The 24434-nt window shown below is 41.6% G+C and overlaps 1 protein-coding gene across 2 annotated transcripts in view; it reads right to left on the reverse strand.

Moving 5' to 3' along the window:
* Positions 1–24434, reverse strand: part of EPAS1 (endothelial PAS domain protein 1) — an 80280-nt gene that overhangs the window by 9534 nt on the left and 46312 nt on the right. Inside the window, exons 3-8 of one of the 2 annotated variants that reach the window (XM_074168603.1) lie at positions 15632–15783; positions 14946–15030; positions 14553–14615; positions 14323–14441; positions 14014–14216; positions 5054–5160 (exon numbers count right to left, since the gene is read on the reverse strand). In XM_074168603.1, coding sequence (XP_074024704.1) covers positions 5054–5160; positions 14014–14216; positions 14323–14441; positions 14553–14615; positions 14946–15030; positions 15632–15783 — 729 coding nt within the window. The remainder of the gene's footprint in view (positions 1–5053; positions 5161–14013; positions 14217–14322; positions 14442–14552; positions 14616–14945; positions 15031–15631; positions 15784–24434) is intronic. The other variant, XM_074168604.1, reaches the window with a different exon arrangement.

The following is a 24434-nucleotide window of genomic DNA, read 5'->3' on the forward strand; positions in this document are numbered from 1 at the left end:
CTGGAAGTGCCTCAGTTTAGGCTCCCAAGCTGATCTGCAGAAAAGTGGATTTATTTAGGTGATGGATAAGCCTAAGAGTCAAATGATTTAAAAGCTATACTCACAAAAAATAAAAAAAATCTCACGGTTTAAATCTATACCTATTCTCTTTTTATACCTTAGAGTTAGGAGCTGGAGATATTAACATCACAAATAAAGTGAAGGTGGCACTAGCACAGCATTGTTCTTAAGAGGCTGAAGAAGTAATATCAGTCTTAAAATTAAAAGTGTCAAAATTAGTGGTTTCCAGTGATAGGACGAGGGGCAACGGGCACAAGCTGGAACATAGGAAGTTCCACTCAAATACGAGGAGAAACTTCTTTACGGTGAGGGTGACAGAGCACTGGAACAGGCTGCCCAGGGAGGTCGTGGAGTCCCCAACTCTGGAGATTTTCAAGACCCGCCTGGATGCAGTCCTGAGTAATGCGCTCTGGGCAATCCTGCTTTGGCAGGGGAGTTGGACTAGATGATCTCTAGAGGTCCCTTCCAACTCTTGACAATTCTGTGATTAAGAACCGTAAATGAGACTGTTTTGCCTAGGAGAAAAAAAATGAAGCTGAACTACTGTATTTCTCTCTCTGCTTGGACTCTGTTGTTCCTCTTCAATAGCTTAAAATTAGCAGCCTAGAAGGAACCAAGACCCATGTGACAAATCAAATAATGTTTATTTAACTTGAAATGTTTTTTTGAACTGACCTGTGTTTCTCAAGCAATAAACTGACAATAGCACAACTTGGATTTAAAGCTTCATCTAGATGTCTTAAGGGTGAAATCCCTCCCTCCTCCCTCCCCACCCAATATTTTGTAATATTTGAAGAGAAGGAGTTCTCAGTACGGAGCCCTGGACTTCTGAGATGTAAATTTTTATGGTGTCCTGTCTGTTGTAAATCCTTTCCTAAAAGCAGTGAATATTGTCGTGTAATTCACAGTTGTCAGTTGAGGAAAAATATTGTTGATCAATGGCAATAAAATTAGGGCTGGAGTATGCAAGCAGTACTCCTACTAGTAAGAGTTGGTATTTGTAAAGCAGATGTAATTACACTGAGAAGCAAAGGTGGGAACTGGCTCAGCTACACCTTTGACCACATTGGCAATCTTTCCTTTTAAACAGCTTTTATGCTCGGAGACAGTATGCGATCAAACTAATGCCCTAAAAATAATGCAATTTGACTCAGTAAGGCTGGAAACTTGATTCTGAAGTCTTTGTACAGAAAAATTCCTTGTGAATGTGGCCACTAACATAAGCTACTTATTGTCAGTCTCTCCTGGATCGCCACCATACAAACGTACAAATCCAGGCCTGTGAAATGCAACAACTGTTTTGCAGATAATTGTTGCTGTGTTTATCCTCCTGTCTCTGAAGTTTGTTTTCTTCCTAGGAATATTTAATCATCCTTCATTTAATTTATTTAGACAAAGTAGAACATTACTTTTATTGATTAAATACTTTTGGTGGAACAAAATCAAAAGGCTTTCATTTCAGTGTTTTAGTGACTGGACTGTTCTGCTCTGCTTGTGAAACATAATTACACTGCTTCCTAATCATCAGCTCATCAATAAGAGTCACAGTGTAGGCGCCTGTTACATTACAAAGAAGCTTTTTACCGCTTTAATCTTTTTTATTATTATTATTCAAAGCATGTCGTGTTCGGATATAATAAAGTACAGCAGAATCCCTCTGTGGGGTAATCTCATAAATTACTAATACACTTGTAACTGCTGACTTTATTATCAATGCTACATTTAAGGTTCTGCCTTCAGAGTGAACTTCTCACTTCTCTTTTTTTAAAGCATACATTACCTGTATCTAGTTACAGAACCAGTAACTACTGTACTAGTTACAGAACTAGTGACATCTCAATGGAATAGGCTCCAACTATATTCCTTATCTTTGTGTGGAGAATGGGGGAAGGCAGGGATGAATTTGAACACAAAATTTGTTTTTTAATTGCTGAGAGACACTTGAGGAATATGATTCACTTGGAACCCTTGTCAGACTTCTGCTACGTACTACCAACTAGCAGGTCCCAGATGGTGACATTCAGCACTGAAAGCACTGAAGTCAATAGCAAAATTCCCATTGGCTTTAACAGCAACAAGGCCAGACGCTAACTGGTAACGATTATAGATTATTAATCACCGAATTGGAAAATATAGCTCTGCAGTCAATCTTTTGTGTAGATTTATGTAACAAGACGGAGATTTTCATCTTGCTTGCATAACATGTGAAAAACTGGGTATGCTAAATACTGCCAAATGCATTCTAATCTTCCATTTCACGGTGACTAATTAAGACTTTCATACTCTATATGCAGCTATACTTCCAGCCAAGAACACAAACACTGTTGTGGCTTGCTTGAATGTGAGGTTGTTATTTCACCTCAAGACAAAAAAAAACAAAACCAAAAAAATACTAACTGCAGCACAGTAAAACTGCAATAAGCATGATTTATCACTAAATTAGAAGGAAGGAAAGGGAAGGACTTCTGCTTCTATCCAAGAGACCCATTTGAGGTTTCTCTCCCTCTCTCTTCAAACCTAAGTCTCCTTCCTCTAGTATTTCCTATGCATCTTTACAACACTAAATGGTTGGCATGGTCAGAATTGATGACTCTATTACTGCATGAATATATACTCTATACATAGCATGTTTCTAATAAAAATTTTTGTTTAATAAATACAAGTGTGCTGAACATTAATTTTGAGGTGGGTATTTCCATGTGTAAATTAACATGGCCAGGAAGAACTAGTAAGTTCTGTATAGCTACGTGCTAGGAAGAACTAGTATATGTTGTGTATAAGCTATATACCAGCTTGGTTACTCTGTGCATTAGACAACATCTCAGTAGCACACATTATGAAACCTAGGGGTTTCCTATTCGGAGGGCTTATGTGTGTTTTCTCAAGTCACAGCTTGCGGTCACTTTGCCTCTGTGACAAAGTTGGCACTTTGAGTTGGTAAGAGGCCCAACTGTCCCGGAAGACATGGGAAGTGTTTATCCTAGAAAAACTAAAGGGGTCCAGTTTGCTGGCGCTGTGAAGTGATGGTTCTGTTGTGGGCAACAGCATTTATCACAGTACAGGCTTTGGTCCCGTGCTTCCAACAGTGAAGATCACTTGTGTCAATCTTGTGCTATCATAAACCCTATTTAACAGTTTGATCCCAAATATTTAGAACCTGTGCAGTGCTCAGTGCCTTCAGCACTATTGCAGGTATAACTCACCCCTCTAGACTTTCCATGACCTTCATCCTGCTTCTCGATCAGTCCTCATGCCCAACAGCAAAAGCTTGTAGCACATGGCCCTTTTTGGTAGGCACAAGTGGCATCTAGACATAAACTCTGTACTACGTGAGGTGAATGGAATTGCTAGAGTGAGGAACAACCTCCATCAACGTGGGGTCAAGATGGGTACTAGAAACTCTCCAGAAATCTTTACACAGACACTTCCCAACTCAGTGGTCTCATTTAACTAAATATATAGGGATAACCAACAAGGGCTCACACTCTCACTCCTGTTACCAAAGCGACTGCCAGCTCTCATTTCATTCCCTCCCTGGTGCTGTCGCATTCTTAGAAATGCAACACAATAATTCAAAAGCAACAGACCCACTGATTTCTCAGGATGACTCTCCAGCACAGGGTATGGACATTCTATCTGTGAACGTCACTAACTCCTTTTCACTGTTAAAAGCATGAAGACATTATCTAAGAAACAATTTTAACAAATACATTCCCAGACAACTCTCAGCAAGTATAGCGTGATTTCTTTTTTTTTTTTTTTAAAGCAGCTCTGGAAACAGGATGATTCATACCAACACTGCTTTAGAGCACACAACTTTAATCACTGCCAAACATTCTTTCAAGTAACATTTCAACTCAAAGCTGTCCTGAATCCTTGCCATTAGAGCTAACGCATATTCCCTTTTCCCCTTAAGGTCAGACAGTTATTCTTTGCTGCTACTTTTCTCTGGGAAGTACAGAAATACTTTCTGTAAGTCTATTCGGTGGGCAATTCCCCACAGACATGACTTAAGTCATGGTCCTTTTTCCTGAGGATAGAGACTTTGATCATAGTAACTACAAGGTGGGAGTGTTTTTAGCTTGTGGACTCCAGTCTAGCAGCTTTGCTTTGTTTTTATAAAAAGAGCAGCAGCAGCAATTGTAGTGATGTGTTGTTGAGAACTCTCCCATACACTCGTTCAGAGGCTGTAGCAGCCAAGGGTGGGAAATGTCATTTGTACATTAGTGCACCGTGCTGTCTCCAGCCACAGCGCCGCCCCTAAGGACAGAGACTGAAGATTTAAATCCAATAGTTTTAAAGCACCCTATGTGTGAGAGAGAGGAAGCATAACTGTGTGGTCTGCTGAAGAGAGGGAGCAGATCTTGGCTCTGATCTCTGCTCCCAGAAGAATTTGGGTACTTTACATTAAAACCAGCTAAAACTGGCAGTTCACATAGGCATAAGAATAACAAGAAGAAGCTGTTCCTGGCAGTATATATTATTTGTATAACGAATATCCTTTTTAGAAAGTCTCCTCACACATCTGTTTTGGGTGGTGAAGATAGTTGTTATTTGGTAGCAGAAGACAGACATTCAAAAATACACTGCAATATTCCTATTGCCCTTTACAGCTGCTTTTCCTGCTGAGCCCAACAGCACACCAGAAGGATAATACCGCCAGTGAATGCACTTCTCACCAGGCTAGTACTTCCTAACTCAGCTTTTAAAATTTTCAGCTGATCCTTGTATTATCCCTTAGAGAGACAGTGATTCTCCTCTCTACCGTTCAAGTTTAGTTTTAATTATGGCAAAAATCAAACCCTCGGGAAAGATCATCAGCAGGTTTCAGCTAGACAACCACAGTAACCCGTAAGCTTTCTTGCATAGTGTAAATACTGTTCTCAGAGAATAGCTACAGACAAGGTGCGTTTGTATTTTTATCTACTTATTGAGGTACCTGCAAGCTGTGCTTTATGTGCAGACTATGAAGAAAAATAAGAATGTGACTTACAGTTCTGGTGACTTTTGGTCATACTCTCTGAGTCCAAGGCATGGTAGAATTCGTACGCCGAACGGCCCAGCAGCTCCTCTGGATGGTATCCAATCAACTCTGTTATTCTTGGTTAAGAAAAAACCAAATATTTAAAATTCAGGTCGCCTTAGCCTTATGCTTGCATGTGCAGGACAGCTGTCAGCTCTAGTCCTTAGGCTAACAGAATTAAAGTCACAATATGAGAAATTCTGAACTTCCAAACACATTAGGAGCTGTAGAGGACTTCTGATCACCTTCTGAAATATTTCCATGTTCAGAATAAACTGCCTTCTACTACTAAAGGAATAAAAATTCCTAGAGATGTCATTACATGTGTTGCAAATTTTCCCAGGCCTATTGCATAGTATCTCTTTTAGAAGCTCTCAGCTGGAAAACCACGGTTGACAAAGTTCTCAGGCTGTCCACTACACGCAGACACCCCCAACTACTATCATTCAAAATCAAATGCATGTGAGGGGGGTAGTGGTTGGCACCATCAGGTTTAAAAGTATGTGCACATTCAAAAAATATACATAAAAGGGTTAAATCGCTACTTTGGGTATTGCATTTAATAAAATAAAAATGCAAGGTGAGAAATTAAGGGCAGTTAAAAGAAAAAAATCAGCTCTTCTACTTAGTGTTTCTCAATTGTATGAGAACTTCAGCGTATGGATTAGGTTACTTGGGTGACTAATCCACAAAATAAGTAGGATTTTACACAAAGCAAGCTATGATCTCAAAAACTAGACCTTTTTTTCAGAGCCTCTCTGAGTACTCAGGCGAGGCAGAAGTTCTCACAAGTTCCTGAATAAATGAAAATAGGTCACCGAACTGTGCAGATGATTTTCTCTGAGTGGGTGGAGGAAAAGGGTTCTTTTTTCCCAAATTCAATTTGAAATACCATCACACACAGCTTTACAGGAAACATGGTTAGTAAAAAAAAGAAAAAAATCCTCTATATACATTCAAAATCAAAGATATCATATCTTCTGGGGAAAGAAGGAAACATTGCTGTTTTCCAAGTCAGCCACAACACTCTTAGATGCCTTTTGCTAGCTTTTAAACTGCAGTGACAGCCTGTAATGTTGCAGAGAGCAGTATGGAAAATGACTACAAAGCGACTGCTAAGCTGTCATAAACCTTGAAAAGCCGGGAGGGTTTGCAAAAGGAACGGTCGCGTCTTGCAGCACGTCACTGCCATCGGTGGCAGTGCCCAAGTTTTATGCCACGTAACTAACTCCCTTGGAAAGGCTTTATCTGCCACCACCACATCTGATTCCTGGCATTGCTGCTTTTAAGAGACACATCCTCAGGTTTGTGTACTCCCTGGAAGGACAGCCTTGGCCCAGCCCTCCAGACACGAGCATGTCTTTACAAGACAGACATGTAAATACTGTAAAACAAACAGAGCAGGAGCATGGCATTCATCTCCCAGATCCCCCTCCAGCAAGGAAGACACAGAAGATGGAGCTATTTTGTGTATGGTTTGAACGCCAAGGCGTTGAGTCAGCTTTTCCCTTGCCTCCACGGAACTGTATAGCTAATACCCTGGGGACACCTTGGGTTTGACACTCTGAAAACTACTCTCTGTCCTGATTTCCATGGAATGAACCTGCATTTATCATGGTTTAGTTGAGGAAAGAATATAGTTGGTTTTATTGGGTTCCCCCAAAGACTTACTCTCCTGTTTCTATTTGCAGTTTTATTTACACTTACAATCAAACTGACGAAGGGGAAATTATCAAACCAGTTTTCAAAGAGTTGCTCCTTTGACTCTCTTCACTAACAAGCTCCTGAGCTTTTCAGTTGTACCCCAGTCAAATCTGTAACTTTTCTCTGAAACCGCAAGTGCTTTTTCAACAAAAGCAGAAGTTCTCATAATGAATTGGTCATCACAGCTGAACCATCAGGAGAAAACAACAAATACAGAAGGACCCCTAATAAAAGTAAGGCTCCCAAAATACAGTTGCTGCTTGCCTTTACACAGTCACCTGGGACACGCTGGTGTGAGTGGCCAGAGGCTCTTGCCAGGACCAGTGTAAATATACAGTCTTTAAAAACAGAAACTATGGCCTTTGGTTATATAATGGCACAGTAGCATAAAACCATCCTGGTTAGTTTGGAGCTCATCACAAGGGGAAGGCTTTTAAAATTCAGGAAGTCAAGGATTTACTCTTAATCCAGTCATTGGGAGCTCAGAGCCAACTGGAAGGGGGTTGAGCAGGGAGAAGGAAAAGGAAACAAAGATAATGGAAAAAAACCCCCAAAACCAGCATCATGTACGCAGGAGCACCAATGCAAATCCAAAACCACATTATGGCCTTCATGGGTGTCAATGCTGGAACTGAGGCAGCAAGCAAAGAATATGCGTTACAGCAGGCTGAGTGATTCCTAACTCTTATAATACAGGAATTGCAATCCCTGTGCCAAATTGTCTATTCCAGTCCTGTAATTCCCCTCTCAAATCACTCCTCACTGTTCATAACGATCGCCTTCACTATAAAATTGCTCTTCTTGTCATTCCATAGGACAGAATGACTTGTAGTGCAATCCTGCTATGACAACATCAAATATAATTAGATCTAATGTAAACTTGGATGAAAGTTAGCAAGTGGTGGGTTGATATCATAGTTATTTATCATTATATATTATCAACTGATAAAAAGTGTACAGAAAGATAAAAATAAGATATGAAAGAATTACCCACAAATCCCACAAGACTGGCCAAATTCTAAACCCATGCCTGGTAACAGTGAAGTACTAATCAAGAGTAATTGGTTTAAAATAGTAACTTTAAAAAAAATAAACAGCCTCTATGCACTTGTTAACTGATCTGTTAATCTGTTACCACTATCCAGGTTCATTACATTTCTCTTTAAACACTCCTAGGAGTGAAACGATTTGTTAAAAAAAATTATAGAATGTTTCTTTCTTCCTTCCCCAAAAAACCCTGGAACTGGCTGGCAATGTTTCCTAGATACATTTTTAAACACCACTATTACAACAAACACCCTCTCTCCAAGAATTGTAAGCAGTATTGTCTTTGGGTGCGTGAATTGGCAGATCACACCTTCCTTTATTCCTCCTCTGGTGCTGCTGACTCTGAAAAGCTTAAAAAAAGCTCAGGGGCTGCAGGCAGTGCAGGGCTGGAAATCAGATTAGCCAATTCCATGCCACATTACACACCACAGCCGAGGCAGGCAGCTCTCCCCATCCCCATCTCACCTGTCCCGTGACTCTCCTGAGATGCTTGTGAAGGAGAACTGGCCACAGCAGAGAGCCCGAGCAGCACCTGGGCCAGGAGGCAGCAAGTGCTTCAGCAAAGGTCTCTGCACTGAGCTCACCTGAGCATCGCTCTGAGGCATCTGTCTCCAGTGAGATGCACTGTCCAAACTCCGTGTGTGCTTTCCACTGGAGCAACACGAAATGCCAAGCAAATACACAGAGGACTAAGTGCAAAGGAAAAAGCATCCTATGGAGTTAGGAGGAGGAGTAGTGCGTAACTAAGAGAGTCACAGAAATGTATATGCCCCGTGGGACCAAAGGGTGATTTACAAACCTGAGTCCAGAACACAAGACATCTACTTTTGCTTAGACACCAGACAGAAAATTGCCCTTTGTGCAAGCTGTGGAATGACAAATTTGGAAAACAAACTGTATGGTGGTTTTGGATGGCATTCCTGCCACGGTAGGCTTTTTGTTTCCTTTGCATTTGTAAAAGCTAAATTGGTGCCAATTAGAAGCATAATAATAATTTTTGTTGAAGACGACAGGTGGGCTGAGAGGCTGTTTATTCTCCTGTTAACCACTTGTTTCTGAAAACACAAATACCTTTGGGGGAATCTTAATTTTGCCAGAGTGGCCCTTCAATTTTCTGAGCTAAACTTGTCACCATGATGTACTGAGGTCAAAATCTCAGAAAACACATTAAAGAGGTGGGCAGTAGCCCTTCGCGGAAGCCGATCTGTCCCAACTAAAGCTACTTCAGTTTCTCTTAATATACCCATTTCTTGGGATGTGGAGTAAAGGTAAAGTTTCGTGCTTAGGGTACACAATGGAGAAACAAGTGATACGAAGCCTGTATTTCTAGATTTGTACAACTTTGCCCTACTTTATCTCTTTGAGAAATGGCAAAGCAAACAAAGCTCACTGCTTCAAAGGCTACATGTCCTAAGAGATGAGCTATTTCAAGTGGTTTGGTTTTTCTTAAAATTGTGCTTTTCTGTCTCTTTATAGGAGCACAAAGCTTTTTATTGTATACCATTTCTTGAGTTAAAATAGTATCCTAAGAACCGTCTGGATTGAGAAGTCAGGTTCTTTGTGAAAGACTGCTGTAATGTTTACTGCTCATAAAAAAAGAGCTGAGTATATATTCGGCAGGCTGTGTGTGGACTGTGTGTGTGAGGGTGTGGATCTCTTAATAAAATCTTTCTGTATTCAAACTCTTACCAAGTTATTGAAGTTAAATTGGTCTTGACGGGAACACACAAACAAACAAAGCTATACTTAAAGCAGAATGAGTTAAAAAAAAAAAAGAAAGAAAAAACATAAATCCCAACACAGCCACTGTGCCTGGTGTTAAAGCACTCTGCCAACCTGCTATAGAGCAGGCGGCAGGGCAGCACGGCAGTCCTGACAAGTACCCACATTTCCTCTTGAAAACATTTATGGCTTCTTCCACTCCGGCCCAGCCCAAAGAAAATAAAATGCAAAATCCTGGGACCCCTGTCCACTCCTGAGAGGGGCGGCTGGCCTGGTCAGGTGTATCTGCCCTGCTAGGCAAAAACCCCAGATGGGTACATTGAAAACTGCACCAGGACTCTGTCTCTCCTACTTGTTCGGTCTATCTCAGTCAAAGTTTCGTTATCAACAAAAGAAGTTGGTTATGTTTTTTCTTAAATATGGCATATAACAAAAGCCAGTTTTGCCAAATTTGGACCTTTGGCTTCAGATATCACTGTTGTCTCCATGCTGCATTTTCCCCCTGCACAGGGATGGAGGGACAGGAGGTCCTTTCAAATGCTTATTTGCATTCTCACCTAATTTAGAAATATTCCCCTAATACAGGTCAAATGGCAAACTGACTGAAACCCTCATATCAGGTCCGGTGCCTGCATGCTTCTGTTTTACAGGGACATAACTGGAAGCGCAATATAACTGAATTTCCTCTCAGTCGGGCACAGCCTGGATCCCGCATGTACACTCATATCAGGAGAAACTTAACCGGGACCAACACTATAGGCATTGCATCTTCCTGCACCATCCTATTCCGAATCACCACACATCCTCCATTGCTCCTTTTTCTTCTTCAGCTCTTCCGTCAGAATGTTCCAATCAAGAAAAGGCAAAAAAGGCTATAACAAATTGGGTTTCTTGTAACCAGGAACACACAATTCCCCAAAGCAAGCCATGCCTTCAAAGTAATGGAGAACATACGCTTTTCAGTGTGCTGGCGCCAGGGAACTGGTTTGTGACCCAGCCTTCAGAGTTCCTGCCTGCACATCTCACCCCGTGCAGAAACAGATCTACTTCCTTACCCTTCTCTCCCCTCACACGCGCTGCCCACAGCAATTTCAGGCAAAGAACGCTTCCCCGTCCCTTTCCCAGCATCCCAGAGAGATCACAGGGTTGAAGGTGAAAAGCCAACACCACCCATGATGCCATGTTACCCTCCCTGCTTTCAAAACCCTGCTCCCCTCCAAAACACAGCGTATGCTTTTCCTTTGTGATGCATAAACCGTGAAGGCAGAGGCTGCATGTGCTGGGGCACCTGAAGTAGTTTCAGGGTTTTCTATCAAACTCAGATGCAGTTTTCACTTTTGTTTTGTGAATTTTTCCACCACAGGAACATACAGCCGCTATTTCTATCTACCCATCACCCCTGTGGCCCTGCACGGGAAGATAACGCTGAGCATCAGCTATGCCACCAAGGTAACAAAATTGCCTTCATACAAAGACTTGCCTTTTTTTCTGGCTAAACCACCCTCACTGGCAATTCTCCCCGACACAAAAGCACTGCGCAGCTGAACTAAATCCTCACTTGAATTTTTGAATTGTACCACTGATCAGCATTTCCATATTACAGCTTAAATAATCCTTCCTGTAAACCACTTAGCCAAGATAAGTGGAGCAAGGGACCATTTTTAAATTGCTCTCCAGGAATGGCTGAAGCAGGCAGCAGAACAACCTATTTTTATTATTTACATCTCACAAACCTTTTATTATAGGCTCACCACCTTGCAAAAACTGTTTCAAGAATACAAACATATCCCACCTAACCGCTGGCACGTCATAGGCCCACATATATAAATTATTTTTGGAAAGCAAAATATAAGGGCTACTGTCTCACACATTTTATATGAGGGATGGCCAGTCTTGCCTGCTTTTATCACATCTGTCCTGTACTCTCCCGAAGAAAAGCCAAAAGAATCAAGGCACTTTATCTCAGCCAACAAAGTGTTGAAAGGTGGCCAGCCTATATTTTGCATGTTGCTTTGTGACAGATGAAAGTATAAGCTTTCTTAAGGAGATGACAGATGTGATCCTCATTTTCCGCAAGGATAAATTTCAGCTTCACGTACAGGGGCTGTCTTTTGTACCCACTTAAGCTTCACACTGGAGGTGGATGCTTCCATTAGTAAGGTCCAGCATGGCTGCCATTCATTAAGGCACTTCCTCAGAAATCCTCATTTCTTTAATTGAATATTTCAAAAATAAGAACTTAATGTTCCCTGGAAGCAGACCTGACCACACCAGATAAACTGCACAGGGGACACTCAGATCGCTGCAGAAGCCTGCTAGAGGAGGCTTGCTGCCCTCCAAGATATCAGCCCTGAACTGGAAATACACAGTCTCTCAGGGAGAGATGAGCTGTGTCAGCCCTGCTGCTTCCCTGCAGAAAGGCCAGAGCAGGTTGAAAAGGGTTTAGGCATCTGACTGGCACATGCTGCTTTTCCTCCCCCGCTCCTCAGCCTGGATTTACATTCCTGGCATAAGCTGCTCCTTCAATACAATTTGTCTAGCAGCACCGAATTTGATAAGAACAGCTGAGTGTTTTGCATTTTTATGTGTCTAGTGATGTGTTGCCTGTTGGAGAGAAATCAACATCCCTCTGAGAGGGAAGTGAGAGCCAGGAGGATCTGCTGGGAAGAACCTGAAAGGTTTGTGAGGTCTCTTCCTTCTCTGGCCTGGCCAGCTTTTTACAGCTTTATCATAATCTCAATAAAACATGAATGAAATATCCAACCAAATCTATCCAGTAAAAGACGTGCTGTTTTGTTGCCTGGTTTTACAGAAAAATCTCTGAAACTCCCTACAAGTTAAATCCTCCAGAGGAATGTTGCATTTCACTGCCATGTGAAAAGTTTTCTCTATAAATCAACTCCTACTATTTAAGACAGGGCATAATATGTCATTCTTTTTAAAATAAGTACGTGTATCTTTAATGGGATAGTATCAGTCCCTCTAATTCTCATTTATAATTGCTTCTGCATTAAGTCTGGAGACACGTGAATGCTGCAATACAGCAAAATCCTCTGTTACTCTCCTCTAGCCTGCCCCGGAACAGCCCCAGTAATTCAGATGTACGTTGCTTTTAATAATGAGTCACTACCATACTGTTGCTTCCCCCATCCCCAGCAGCAAAATCCTACTGATATCCCAATATTTTCATCCCAAAAGTATTAACAAGAGAAAAAAAAAAAAGTCTATTTGATTGTGGTTACATCAGAGTACTTTTCTAGTTACAGTACACTTGCTGCTAAATTCTCAGAGAGGTCAGAAGAAGGTCAGTCACAAGTTTCACACTTGTAATCATGCTTTCACCCACAGCTGCTAACACTGCTAGTTTATATGGTTGCTTCATCACATTGTTTAAAATAATAATCTTGCTTAGCACAAGTTTTAAAAAAACCTTTGAAGGATGAAAAAAATAACCAAGATCTCAATCCTGTGAGTTTTTGCCCAAGATGCGAGCATACATATAATCCCACTGATAACCCTAAAGGCCTCAGCAGTTGCTAGCACCTCTGAATTTCAGGAGACAAGTTTCATTAGACAGAAAAATTCATAATAAATGCAGAGATGATCTCACAAACTTAAAAAAAAAACCCAAACCCACACCAAACCCACAGTAGTACAGATGAGTTTCTGGGGAAACGGGAAACAGGAGGACACTTCATGGGAAGGGATCTCTGGCTCACTCACACACGGGGAAGATGGTTACCACGATATGTAGACAGGGAGAAGAAGTAGGTGGTATGAGATGTCATAGAGATCCTCGGGGAAATCAGCCAGGCAGAGACAAGGGGGATCTCCATTTTTCCACCCAAGGGAAATGTGGGGAGTGAAGGACACAGCCCCTTGCTTGAACCAAGATCTTGCCCTCCCCTTCATTTCGCCACTAAAAGGAGCAGATAGATAACCAGCAAAGGTTGTTTGCTTTTAATTGAGCAAGCGGCTGCAACCCCATTTCAGAGTTGCAGATGCTCTGGATGCCTTAGCAATTCTTAGTTAATCTAGAGCATAAAGTACTTTCCAGCTAACTGATAATAGCATCCTGGGCCAAACCAACCATAAGACAGTCCTTGACTAAGGTCCGTAAGGCATGTTGTTTGAGATGTTCTCTAAAAAATGAGAACAGAAATCCTGTGTACTCTGCAGTTGGTTAAAACTCAAGAAGCTTATGCTTATGGCTCTAAGTTGCCTCATCTTCTGCTAGTGAACTTGAATTACTCACTGAGCAGGAGGAAGAAATACAGCAGGAGTACCATTTTGGCTAAATTGAGATTTGAAATGGATTAAATGAGCCACTGAATACCTGTCTTGGTAACAGACTGTACTTCTTCTAGTCCTTGCTTACCAGGTCCATGAAGGAGGGCATTTGGAAGGACTGCTTGTTTTGTTCAAGAATATGGAAAGGAAAAATCAGTGAAGTTTACCTGTCATCACAGTAGGTAAATTTCATGTCCATGCTATGGCGACTCAGGAAGGTCTTGCTGTCCAGGGGGATATCGATGTTTGAAGGATGCTGAATAGGCTCACACATTATTATAAGGCAGGTGAGAAGAGGCTCTTTATATCCACACAGACTGTGAGGAGGGCAAGTGTTATACACTTTAACTTGTCCAGTGCAGTGCAAAACCTGAAATAAGCATTTTTGAATGAGAAACAAACTTAGAATGTACTTTCTCTACATGCCAGAATGTCTTTTGACATAAAAATCACCTATTATGACTAAAATTTGGTACCTTCCATGTGGCAGACTTGAGGTTAACAGTTCTGCCTCTGTTGGTAACAGTACATTTCATCCTCATGAAGAAGTCGCGCTCAGTTGACATCTCTTTGCTTTTCTTTCCAAAGCCTGGACCTGTATAAGGAAAATGGCAAATGAGTTTTCTCGGCTTTGCTTCTTGATTTCTTCTATTTATAAGCATGAAGGATTTGATAGAAATAACAAACTAATTCTCAGATAATTTACCTGCAGAGACCATCAAAGATGCATGGACCATTGAAGAGCAGTTTGTAGAGCTCAGACCTAAAACTTTAAGTGGAACTTAAATGGGACTTTGTGCATTGAATTCTATGTTTTAGCTTGCAGTACATAAGTCCTTGCAAAGTGTTACAAGTGAGAACATTATGCCTGTCTTAACTCGACGAAAGGAAAACACTAAACAAACAGTTCTTAGTGCGATCATATTTAAGCAATATCTGGCAAAACAAAACAAATCTGCAAAGTATTGAATAACAGTTAATGATTACTTTAGGAATGAAAATTCCCTTTTCTATGACTAACAGGTCTCTACTGTGAGCCAATTACTTAATTTGGTTATTTAAAAAGCAAACAGTGACTCTTTTCTATTTTCATTATTACCATTTTTCAGGCTCAGATTCTCTCGAATTTCTTCATGGTCACATGGATGAGTGAAGTCAAAAATGCTGTGTCCAGTTAATTCCACCTGTGCAGAAGTAAGAACTGTATTTAGTCAAATAAAAGCAAATAATTGTATTCATCTGTTTTTAAACACCACCTATTCAGATGAAATTGGTCACTAGAACTACATGCTTTGACAGGATGCTCACAGACACAAACCCTGTGACCCTCCCTTTGTTTATCCTGTGCATAACTTCTGATTTTTTTCCCAGATCAATTCCCTATCTTTGGATTTGCACGGTGCAGTTAACAGTCAACACCACCGGTTATTTTCAACACAGGAGAAAACCCCAAATCCACAAAGCAGAAAAGGGGGGACCCAAAAGGGGAGCTCTATCCCCTCGGTCCCATAGGTCTAAGGCACAAGTTGAATAAATGCACGTTCTCTCCACAGTAATATCTAGGAAGGCAAGTTTGCAGTCACCAAAAAGACGACAACTTTGATAGAAAGAGAGAAGGAAAAATCCCCACTGCTCTTTGGTGTGCAGGATACCTGCCTGAGAAATAAGACATTTTATTTCCAGTCTTTTTTGCAGTGACACGCAGCTGTTTTTCTGCATTTAGGCATAGGACTCATTTCTAGGAATTGTATTGCAAAGACAGGAAAGTGTTAGGGAACAAGTTACCTGGGTAAGACCCATATATTTGTTGACATTCTCTGACAAAAAGATCATGTCTCCATCCTGTGTCACCACGGCAATAAATCCCTCCAAAGCTTTCAGGTACAAGTTGTCCATCTGCTGGTCTGCCTCTAGTTCATTCTCGCTGTCAGCACATACTGAGAAAAAAAAGAAAAAAAAAAATAAAATCACGTAAAGCCTTCAGCACCCTGCCCAGCCTTTTTCAATGCAAGCACGTCCAGTTTCAAGGCAACAAATTATTTTTCTGCTGTTAGAATTTCCTTTCCACAAACCCCTTCTGGTGAGGCCTTCTGAACAGTGTATAAAAGGGATGTCCTTATGACTAGAAAGGCAGGAGAGATTTTCCTAAACTTTCTGGCAAACGTGATAGACCTTATATTCACCTTTAGTGCATTTCTGCAAGATGTATTTTCAGTACATGGCACCTATATACCTAGACATCTTCTTTGTGCACATTCTTTTAGCCGCATGCAAACTTTGTATCTCCTAACAGGTACAAGGTATAGAGCAAATCTTACAGAAGGTAAGTAAATTTGTGCATTCCACAAACATCTAACAAAAGACTTTTTCATCAGGTCAGGTTTCCTAAGAAGTTCAAATACTATTCCCACAAAGCGTGCCTAAATAGACCTCTCCACTCAGTATGGAGACGTCTGCTAACGTTACCTTTAGTAATGAAAAACCATTCCCTTGAAGTCCTTTCAAAGGAGGAGGGAAACCTGTCTTTCATCCCATAAGTCTTAGTATTCCTGGGAAAACACAGATCTATCCCCCGATACCTGCTTTTTCACCTGCAGACATCAGAACTCTCTACCTGCTACTCCACCAAACTCTGACAAGCTTCATCACCCACCTATGCTTCTCCTGTCCCTCAAGGAGGACAGCCTCAGACCCCACTTACATCCCATGTGTTTGCCTATGCAGATTCACGAACCCAGTGCATCTTACCAATTTTTGGGAAAAACGCACCACTGTTGTGCTGAAATCTAATGCCATGCTAGAATATTTATTAAAGCATTTTTTTGGTTACACGTTTTCCTGTTGCTTTTTGGCTGTGCTGCAGAGACAATTAATTGATGCCCTCATGGTGTGTGCTCCACACTGCTCATCTCCTGTGATGGGAAGCAAAGCCACAGGCAGGGAAGGGACACTGCTCCTCCTAATGCCAGTTACCCAAGTGTCCACTCAGCACTCTTGCCTTCCCTTCTACACTTTTAAGCATGTTTCAGTTCCATGAATAAGAAGTCTGCAGGAGATGATTTGTAGGTGCCTAGTATCGAAAAATTTCTGTGTAGGAGCTGGCCCATTAATTTCTTGACAGGTTTTACATGAAACTTCTGGGCTTTTTTTCTTTACAAAACTATTAACAGATATCGCATCTGGTCTGTGCACCTCAGACATGCTGTGGTGAGCTTATCTTTACAGTTTTGTCAGTTAGCCTGCATGTTTGCTATCAGTCATTGCAAATATGTGTGGTGGTAGGCTCTGAATTCCGGGGGGAAAAAGCAAACAAACAAAAAGCCCTTCTTGTCTCAGATTAACCAAGAGACACAAGGCCATGAGTAAGTCCCATCTCGATAAAGGTGCCCCATAGCCCAAGGCAGCAAGGATGATCCAAGAGGAGCTGCAGTGAGCTGCCCTGTCCCCCTCCCTGGTGGCACAAGAGTGCTCCAGGCTGGGCCCACCACAGATTTTGCTGGCCAGAGGCTCCAGCCGTAATTGCATCAGCCTTATTCGCAAGAACAGTGGAACTCACAAGTTTCTTGGAGAAGTTGCGATTCTTTGTTGGTTTAATGTTGTAACTTCAGCATACAGTTTTTGTTCTCCAGTACACATACGGTCAGCACTTGAGAAAAGTATTTCATTTTTGTTCTTTTCCTCCCTGAAACAGCACATTCGTCATTTCCCTTCATGCTTCTTGTTGAAATAATATTTTTGGAAGAAGTCTAGAAGCAGGAGTGGGGTATTTGCTTTGTAAAACATTATTAGAAGTGGTTTGGGTTTAGTATTTTTTAGGGAAGAGGCTGAGCCACACTAATGCAGTTTTTACTTTGAAGTATTAACAAGTTACAATTAAAGGATGAGTTCTGTTTATACACCTCCTGAAACTGCATGTGCTAGTGCCTAAGGATGGACAGCGAGCAAATGCAGAGGGATGAGCATCTGCAATGCAGAGCCCACCAAGCTGCCCTTTGGAAGAGATGAGTGGTGACAAACATGATGCTGGATGCTGCTTCTGCATCTTCCTCCTGCTCCTCAACATCCCTCCCTGGCAGCAGCCCATTACCCATCGTGCAAACAAAGGGACAAACGGACTCAGTCCCAGAATCATGGGGAGCACATCATTTACCACCCTTTGCTTCTCAACGTGACTGTTTGGTAGCAGGGAAGAGAAGATGCTCTCTGGGGATGGCCAGCACAGGCTGGGGATTGATCATTTTGTGTCCCTGCACTGCAATTCTAGCTACACACGCAGGGGCCAGTTCCTCCTCAGTACAAAGCAACTGACTTCAGGAAATTACATCAGGGCTAGCATTTAAAATACAGAAAATACACAATAATATATTTGAATAGTATGCACTTTGACCATAATGACATTTAGGGAAGGAAAAAAAAAAGGTAAGCGACCATCTGCTCCCAAGCTTGTTTCTGCTGTGTAAAGAATGTCAAGGGTCTTTTTTTACTTTTCCGGAAGCAAACAAATGGTTTATTCAGCAGGGATCATGGCTATAGCCCAAGACAATCAGCCAAGTGTGGGTTCAGAGAAAAAAATGACTTTTCAGCTCTAACCCCAGACCCTCCTTTCCATTTTTTTTCCCAGCTCATTAAGTTTGCATTAACAAAACATGACCATTCAAAGGCAGGAAGGCTATTCAAAGCATTTGTATTCTTAAATGCCTCCAACAGTGAAAGACAAACACTTTACTTGTATTATCAGATGATTAAGTTTGCTTTTCCATGTATATAAATTATATTACTTATAGAAACACACACAGAGGACATAGGATCACTCACATCAGGGCTACAGGTTCAAACTCTTAACATCCTAGCTGAGCACAGCACTTAAAGATATAGTCAGCATTAAAGCACACGATTATAGGGTTTTGTTGGATCAGAGTTCAACTATTTAATTAAAATTACCTTCATCTAGCTGGAGGCATCTGTGATGTGGACTGGGAAGAGGGAGGGAAAAAGGTTTGTGCTGCTGTGCACCCCCTCTCACATAACACAAAAGCACGACCAGAGTGTTTTGCTGACACCCTGCAGCTTCCCTGATAACTCAATAAACCCCATGGCATGCCTGCCTTCCCCCTTAGCACCCCGGCCACAGCAGGCAGGAGGAGCTGGCAGATACAGCTTTCTTGTAGTACTTAATGCTTACATTTCAAAAATGGATTGAGGAAACTATAGGCACCATCAGCCAGGTGACAAGAACCTCCAGGGGAGACTGTGCTGCTGCCACCATCTCTCTTCCTTGCCTGTCCCCCAGGGGCATCCCAGGCAGTTTGTCCGGGGAAGCCCAGGCACTGGGGGTTGCACCAAAGGTGCTCTCATCTTCTGCTGTGTCCAGGTTCTTTATGGTGGTTGCAAACACACAGTCCCAGAAGATGTCATCTGTGCTAAAGCCCTGAAGCATGTTAACTACCGGAAGATCCTTAGCCTGCAGCAAAGAAATATGCTGGGCATCACTGTGGTGGCCCTAGTATGCCTTGTATCAGGTAACTCAGTATAATTATAGTAGTATAAATAATAAATAACAGTCCCTCATATGGCTGCAGTTACAGCATTGTAGCTGTAGCTTGCTCCTTTTCTCCTGTGAAAATCACTAGCTACTAATACACAGAGGATATACACACATTAGGAGACTGATACATCAGATGCAATTCAGTTATTGCCACTAGCGAAAATCTGGTTTGCTTTAGAAAGAATCTATTTTGCAGAAGAAAACCAAATAAACCCATTGCTACTGCAAACTACTCCCAGAAATCCCCATTGTCTTTCACTTTAGCACAAGAAATTTCAGCTTCAGATGGAAAAAATTTGAGAAAGCTGGGACCAAAAGAAAGTAGGTTAGCATGAGGAGCTGGGGGCAGAACTTGGTTTCCAGGAGGTCTGAGGTCACTTTATCCAGTTAGCGGCACCCTGTGTAGACTTGACAGTATTTTCCAGGTCTAAAAGAAAGGTCATCATGGACCCAGTTTACCCTGATTAGAGGTAGAGGTTTTGTCATCAGTAATGCCTTTCAAAATAGCTGCTAACTAAATTTTGAAGTAAGGATGTGTTTCTTATTTTTTCCTGCAACTTTTTCCATCTCTACTAATGGGAGTATCTCAGTTCAAGCACGATGACAATATAGCAGGGACACTGAAGTGCAAATATGCCAGTTTAACTATAGATTAATACCACATTCAGCAGAATGAAGTTCTGCAATATTATTGTTCATATTATAGTTACATCTATGGAACCCAGCCAAGATTGTGCTCATGTAGCACTGGGAAGCCTACAAAAGAGGGAGAATCCCTGTCTAGCTGAGATCAGGAGATCTTGAAGCATGTCAGAAAGCCACAGAAAAGTGCAGTGGCCTCCCTGGGGTGACTGTCAGAGCTACAGCAGAACCAGGAGCAGAGCAACCATGTCCCAGTTTCATGGGTCATCCACTGCTCGTACTGTACCAAGGCAGTATTTCTTGGTCTGCATCAAATTTTGATTCAGTACTTTTCAGTCCATGTCGCAGTCTTCACCAAATTTTGATAAATATTTTTAATCAGCTCTATTTTGAAAACTTTTCTAACCACCAAAGTAGAATTTATTCATCAACAAGAAACTTTGAACTGTAATGGCAAATGCTTATTGCAGTGTTTATGATAACCTTTTATGCTAAAAATAGCTCTTGTAAACAAGCTTTGATTAATTCCCACTGTCAGGATGTGCACTGTTCCCAAGTTTAAGAACACTTTTTCCGTAGATGCTTGCTCATTTCCTTCAGTCCAACCTCTTGGAACAAGTCTGAAGGCTCAAAAATCAGGCTCTCCTTACAAGAAATAACAGCTCAGGTATAAACAACCTCCTAGTAAACAGCCTATACTCCTCTCAACACTTTTGATCAGACTCAAAGGGGCCTTTTTGGTCAGTTCAAGAGGTAGAGTGATAAAAAGGGTTTTTACTGTAGGTCACATCATCACCTCCACAGAATTTTCATGGCTTTGTCTTTAATCCCAGATCCTACAAGTACCAGAAAGTTGTTTGGATGTTGTGCATACCAGACACCAGGCTACAGCTGCCACTCTAGAGGAGGGTTGTGAAAACTGCCTTATGCCAGTAGGCAAAAGTCAGGGAAGATCTAAGAGCAGCTCCATCCTGCATCAGAAAGCGCAGCTTTGAGACAGACTTGTCTCTTCCTGGTTTCTTGTTTTGCATCAAAGGAAAGCAACTGATTTTTTTTCCTTTTTCTTTTTTTTTTTTTTCTTTTCTGTTTTGACAGGGCAGTACATCCTGTTCAAGGGGATATTTTCAATGTGTTCAATAAAAGCTTTCAATTTAGATACATCAAGAAAAAGCTACTCTTAAACTTCAAGCTTCCTGAAGGGCTCTTATCTCCCAAGTGCACAAGCAACTTTGATAAAGAAAACACTTCTGTTAGTGTTGTTTTGATTGCGGAGTTTGTATCTAGCCAAATCATTCAGATGCTGCTCCCAGGAAGCTGCTTTGAGTCCTGCAGCCATCAGTGTTGAATAGTGGGACGAAGCACCCCATCAGCCCAGGCTTCCTGAGCCCCGAGGGACCTTCTGGTGCACTTTTCCAGAAGAGGGATGTCACTTCAACTAGCTGAAGCACTCAGCACCCAGCTCTACTCTCATTCCTAGCAGCACAGTTGGCACAAAACTTTTTTTTCCAATTTAGTAAAAGCAAACAACTAGACATGCTATTTTTAAAGCACTGTTTTATGCCACAATGCTCTGAGATTAGATGCAGCTTGTCCAGACATTCAAAAACAATGCCCACATCACTTCTCCCTACAGTTTGTCTTCTCCCTTAAAAGCCCAGAGAAAAGCTATTTTTTCCCTTCTGCTCCCTGCTGGCTTTCCGGCTCTGTTGTCTCCCTCCCTTGAAACAACTTCACACTGGCTTCCTCATGGCCTCCCTTCTCCCAAACAACTTCCCGTCTGCTTCCTTGTTCCCTCCCCATTTCTGCTGCTGTCTGCCTGCACAGGACCAACTCCCATCCAGTTTCCTTTGCTGGATCTCTGCACAGCAAAGACACCCAGGTGGACCACACAATTGGGGTGGGATTAAAGAAAGCTGATAAAAGTGTGTTTGGCTGATTAGTCTGACTGAAAAAGACTGTAGCCCTGGCACACAGAAACTCACTAGTACCAACGAGTTCTGGTTCCTGTAATGCCTTTAGCATCAGCGTGATCCAAATAAACACTAAAGTTATTAGTACCACATGCTAATGCCTATACAGGCTTCCTAAAGTCAATTATCTTCCTCATATTCAAACAAAAAGAGACTACCTGAGAGAGCCTTAGCAACTACCATCATGTTAGATGTTAAGCAAGACAACCATTTTCAGCAAAAGACAGTTATTTCTCTTTTGCCATCTATTGATTCCCCAAGAAGCATTAGGCTTATTTATTAGCCATACAAGAAAATAGTAGGGGGCAATTTTTATATATTTTCTGACTATATTAAAAGACATAAGATCCCAAGTCCAAAAGCTCCACTACCAATAAGCATCAAACAATCTATTTTCAGCAGCAAATTTATGGGATCAAAACCTTTACTTGAAATGGACAAAGATCAGCTCTAAATTTATCCCAAACATTTGAATGTGACGATGGCAAAAATGTATTATGCCAACAGAATTAGGAGGCATCTTGAAAAATATTTAAGATGATCATAATTAAATATTGCTACTTAGCATTCCAATTATACTCTGTACTGTTCTGTGCACAACATGGAAACAGTATTATAAAGCTATTGTTTCAGTTTGCTTCCTGTGATACTAATCTCAATCAGGCCGTCAGACGAACAGCCTGCATTTCTAAATGTTAAAGGCTTCCTCTCCAACATTCCCACACAGAATTGCCTACTGTGAAAATCAAAGGGAAACATGTTACTAAGTAAAGAAGCAACTTTTATAAAGCAAAACCTGGTATTTTTTACCCTTTTGAACTCTGAGATATACAACCAGCTATTTCCTATTATGATAGGATACAAGGGCCAAGCTCAGACCCTGCAACGCCTGCAGGAGACGTGCACCCTGCAATGCAGAAGCCAGGATTTTCGGAGGCACGTAGCGGGAGAGCTCTCAATGAGGGCTCAGATTCGTGGGCTCTGCCATTCACCTGCTGGAAGAATGTGGGCATAGATTCCCCTAGGTCTTGGCTTCCTGACAGATAAATAATCATTATGCAGACACAGCTAGTAAAACAGCCCGGGTTACACAAGTGAAAAGCCCTATTCCGAGTCAAGGAATAATAGGAAGGGGCATGAGACACTCAATGCCAGTGGACTGAGGCTGGCAAGATGCCTACAGCCATCTCTGAAATCCCATCTGGAGCATCAGCTTGCAGAAAGATGAGGATGCAGTCCTGGGAAGGCCCTTGCTCTCTCTGCTCCCAGCAAAACTGCCATGAAACAAAGAGATGCGTTTGTGTTTGAGAATTGTGCTCACGAACAGTAATATAAAATAAAATCTGCTGTATCAGTCGGTTTTCATAGAATAAATAAGAAATAACAGAAATGCTAATCAAGCGGTATGTTTTTCTTTACTACCTTTTGAAGCACTGCAAGCTTATTTTAGTGACATTGTGTATATATATACATAAATGCAGTAAATGTTATTTTAATGTCCTAATTAATGACAAAACAAATACTCCCACTCAACTCCAGTTTACACTAAGTGTCTAGCCCAAATAATCAAAACTGCTTCCATGAAGACAACATGAAGCAAAGGGGGAATCCGCAGGCTGGAGCAGGCATTTGCTTCTCATGCACACTGCAGTTCTCCACCTCCCCACTTCCCAGGCCAGTGTCAGAGACAAAACAGTAACCCCTAAACTCCCCAGCAGTCGAATCAGGCTCCTCAAACGCAACACAGAATTAATGGCCAGATTCCAGTCTGCTAACCATGCCTGTGAAACGTGGGCAGCTTTGCTTGGGGCTCAGAAAGGGTTTAGCGCAAAAGTGAGAATGGAGCACAGACTGGCATCACACAAGCCCAGTGCCCCTTTGCTCCTCACTCTTATCAAAACATGATGAGCAGCAACTTTCCTCATCTGAGAGCCAAAAGCTGTATCAAAAATCTATCACTTTGAATTTAATCGGACAGCCTTCTGGTGAAAGCCAGTGTCCTTATAAACACTAACATTACTCAGAAGCCCACCATCAAAGACTTAAATTCTGCTTTTATAGGAAAAGATCATAAAAACAGCAGCCGCCAAATATTAGCTGTATTAAGTAGCTATTATATGGCAATCAGTCCTGAAAGGTGGCATTTTTTCAACAAAGCTCACCTGCCAGAAATGCCTATATTCAATTTTACAGCCTTGTCTCCTCAGAGCAAGAAACAGTTCTCAGCCTGATAGAGATTTACTTTAGCCAGAGCAGTCCTACCCCTGTGAATCTCAGGAGTTTCAGCAAGTGTAAACTGTCAGGCAATTGTATGAGGAAGAAATACTCTGAAGCCATTATTCCAATAACGATAATGAAAGTTCTGTCTCTGATGCCACTTTATTCCAATGCCTGATAAATTTTATCTTTCAAATACTTAGGGCTTAATTTT

Source organism: Numenius arquata, chromosome 2 (genome assembly GCF_964106895.1).
Source record: "Numenius arquata chromosome 2, bNumArq3.hap1.1, whole genome shotgun sequence".
NCBI classification, from domain to species: Eukaryota; Metazoa; Chordata; class Aves; order Charadriiformes; family Scolopacidae; genus Numenius; species Numenius arquata.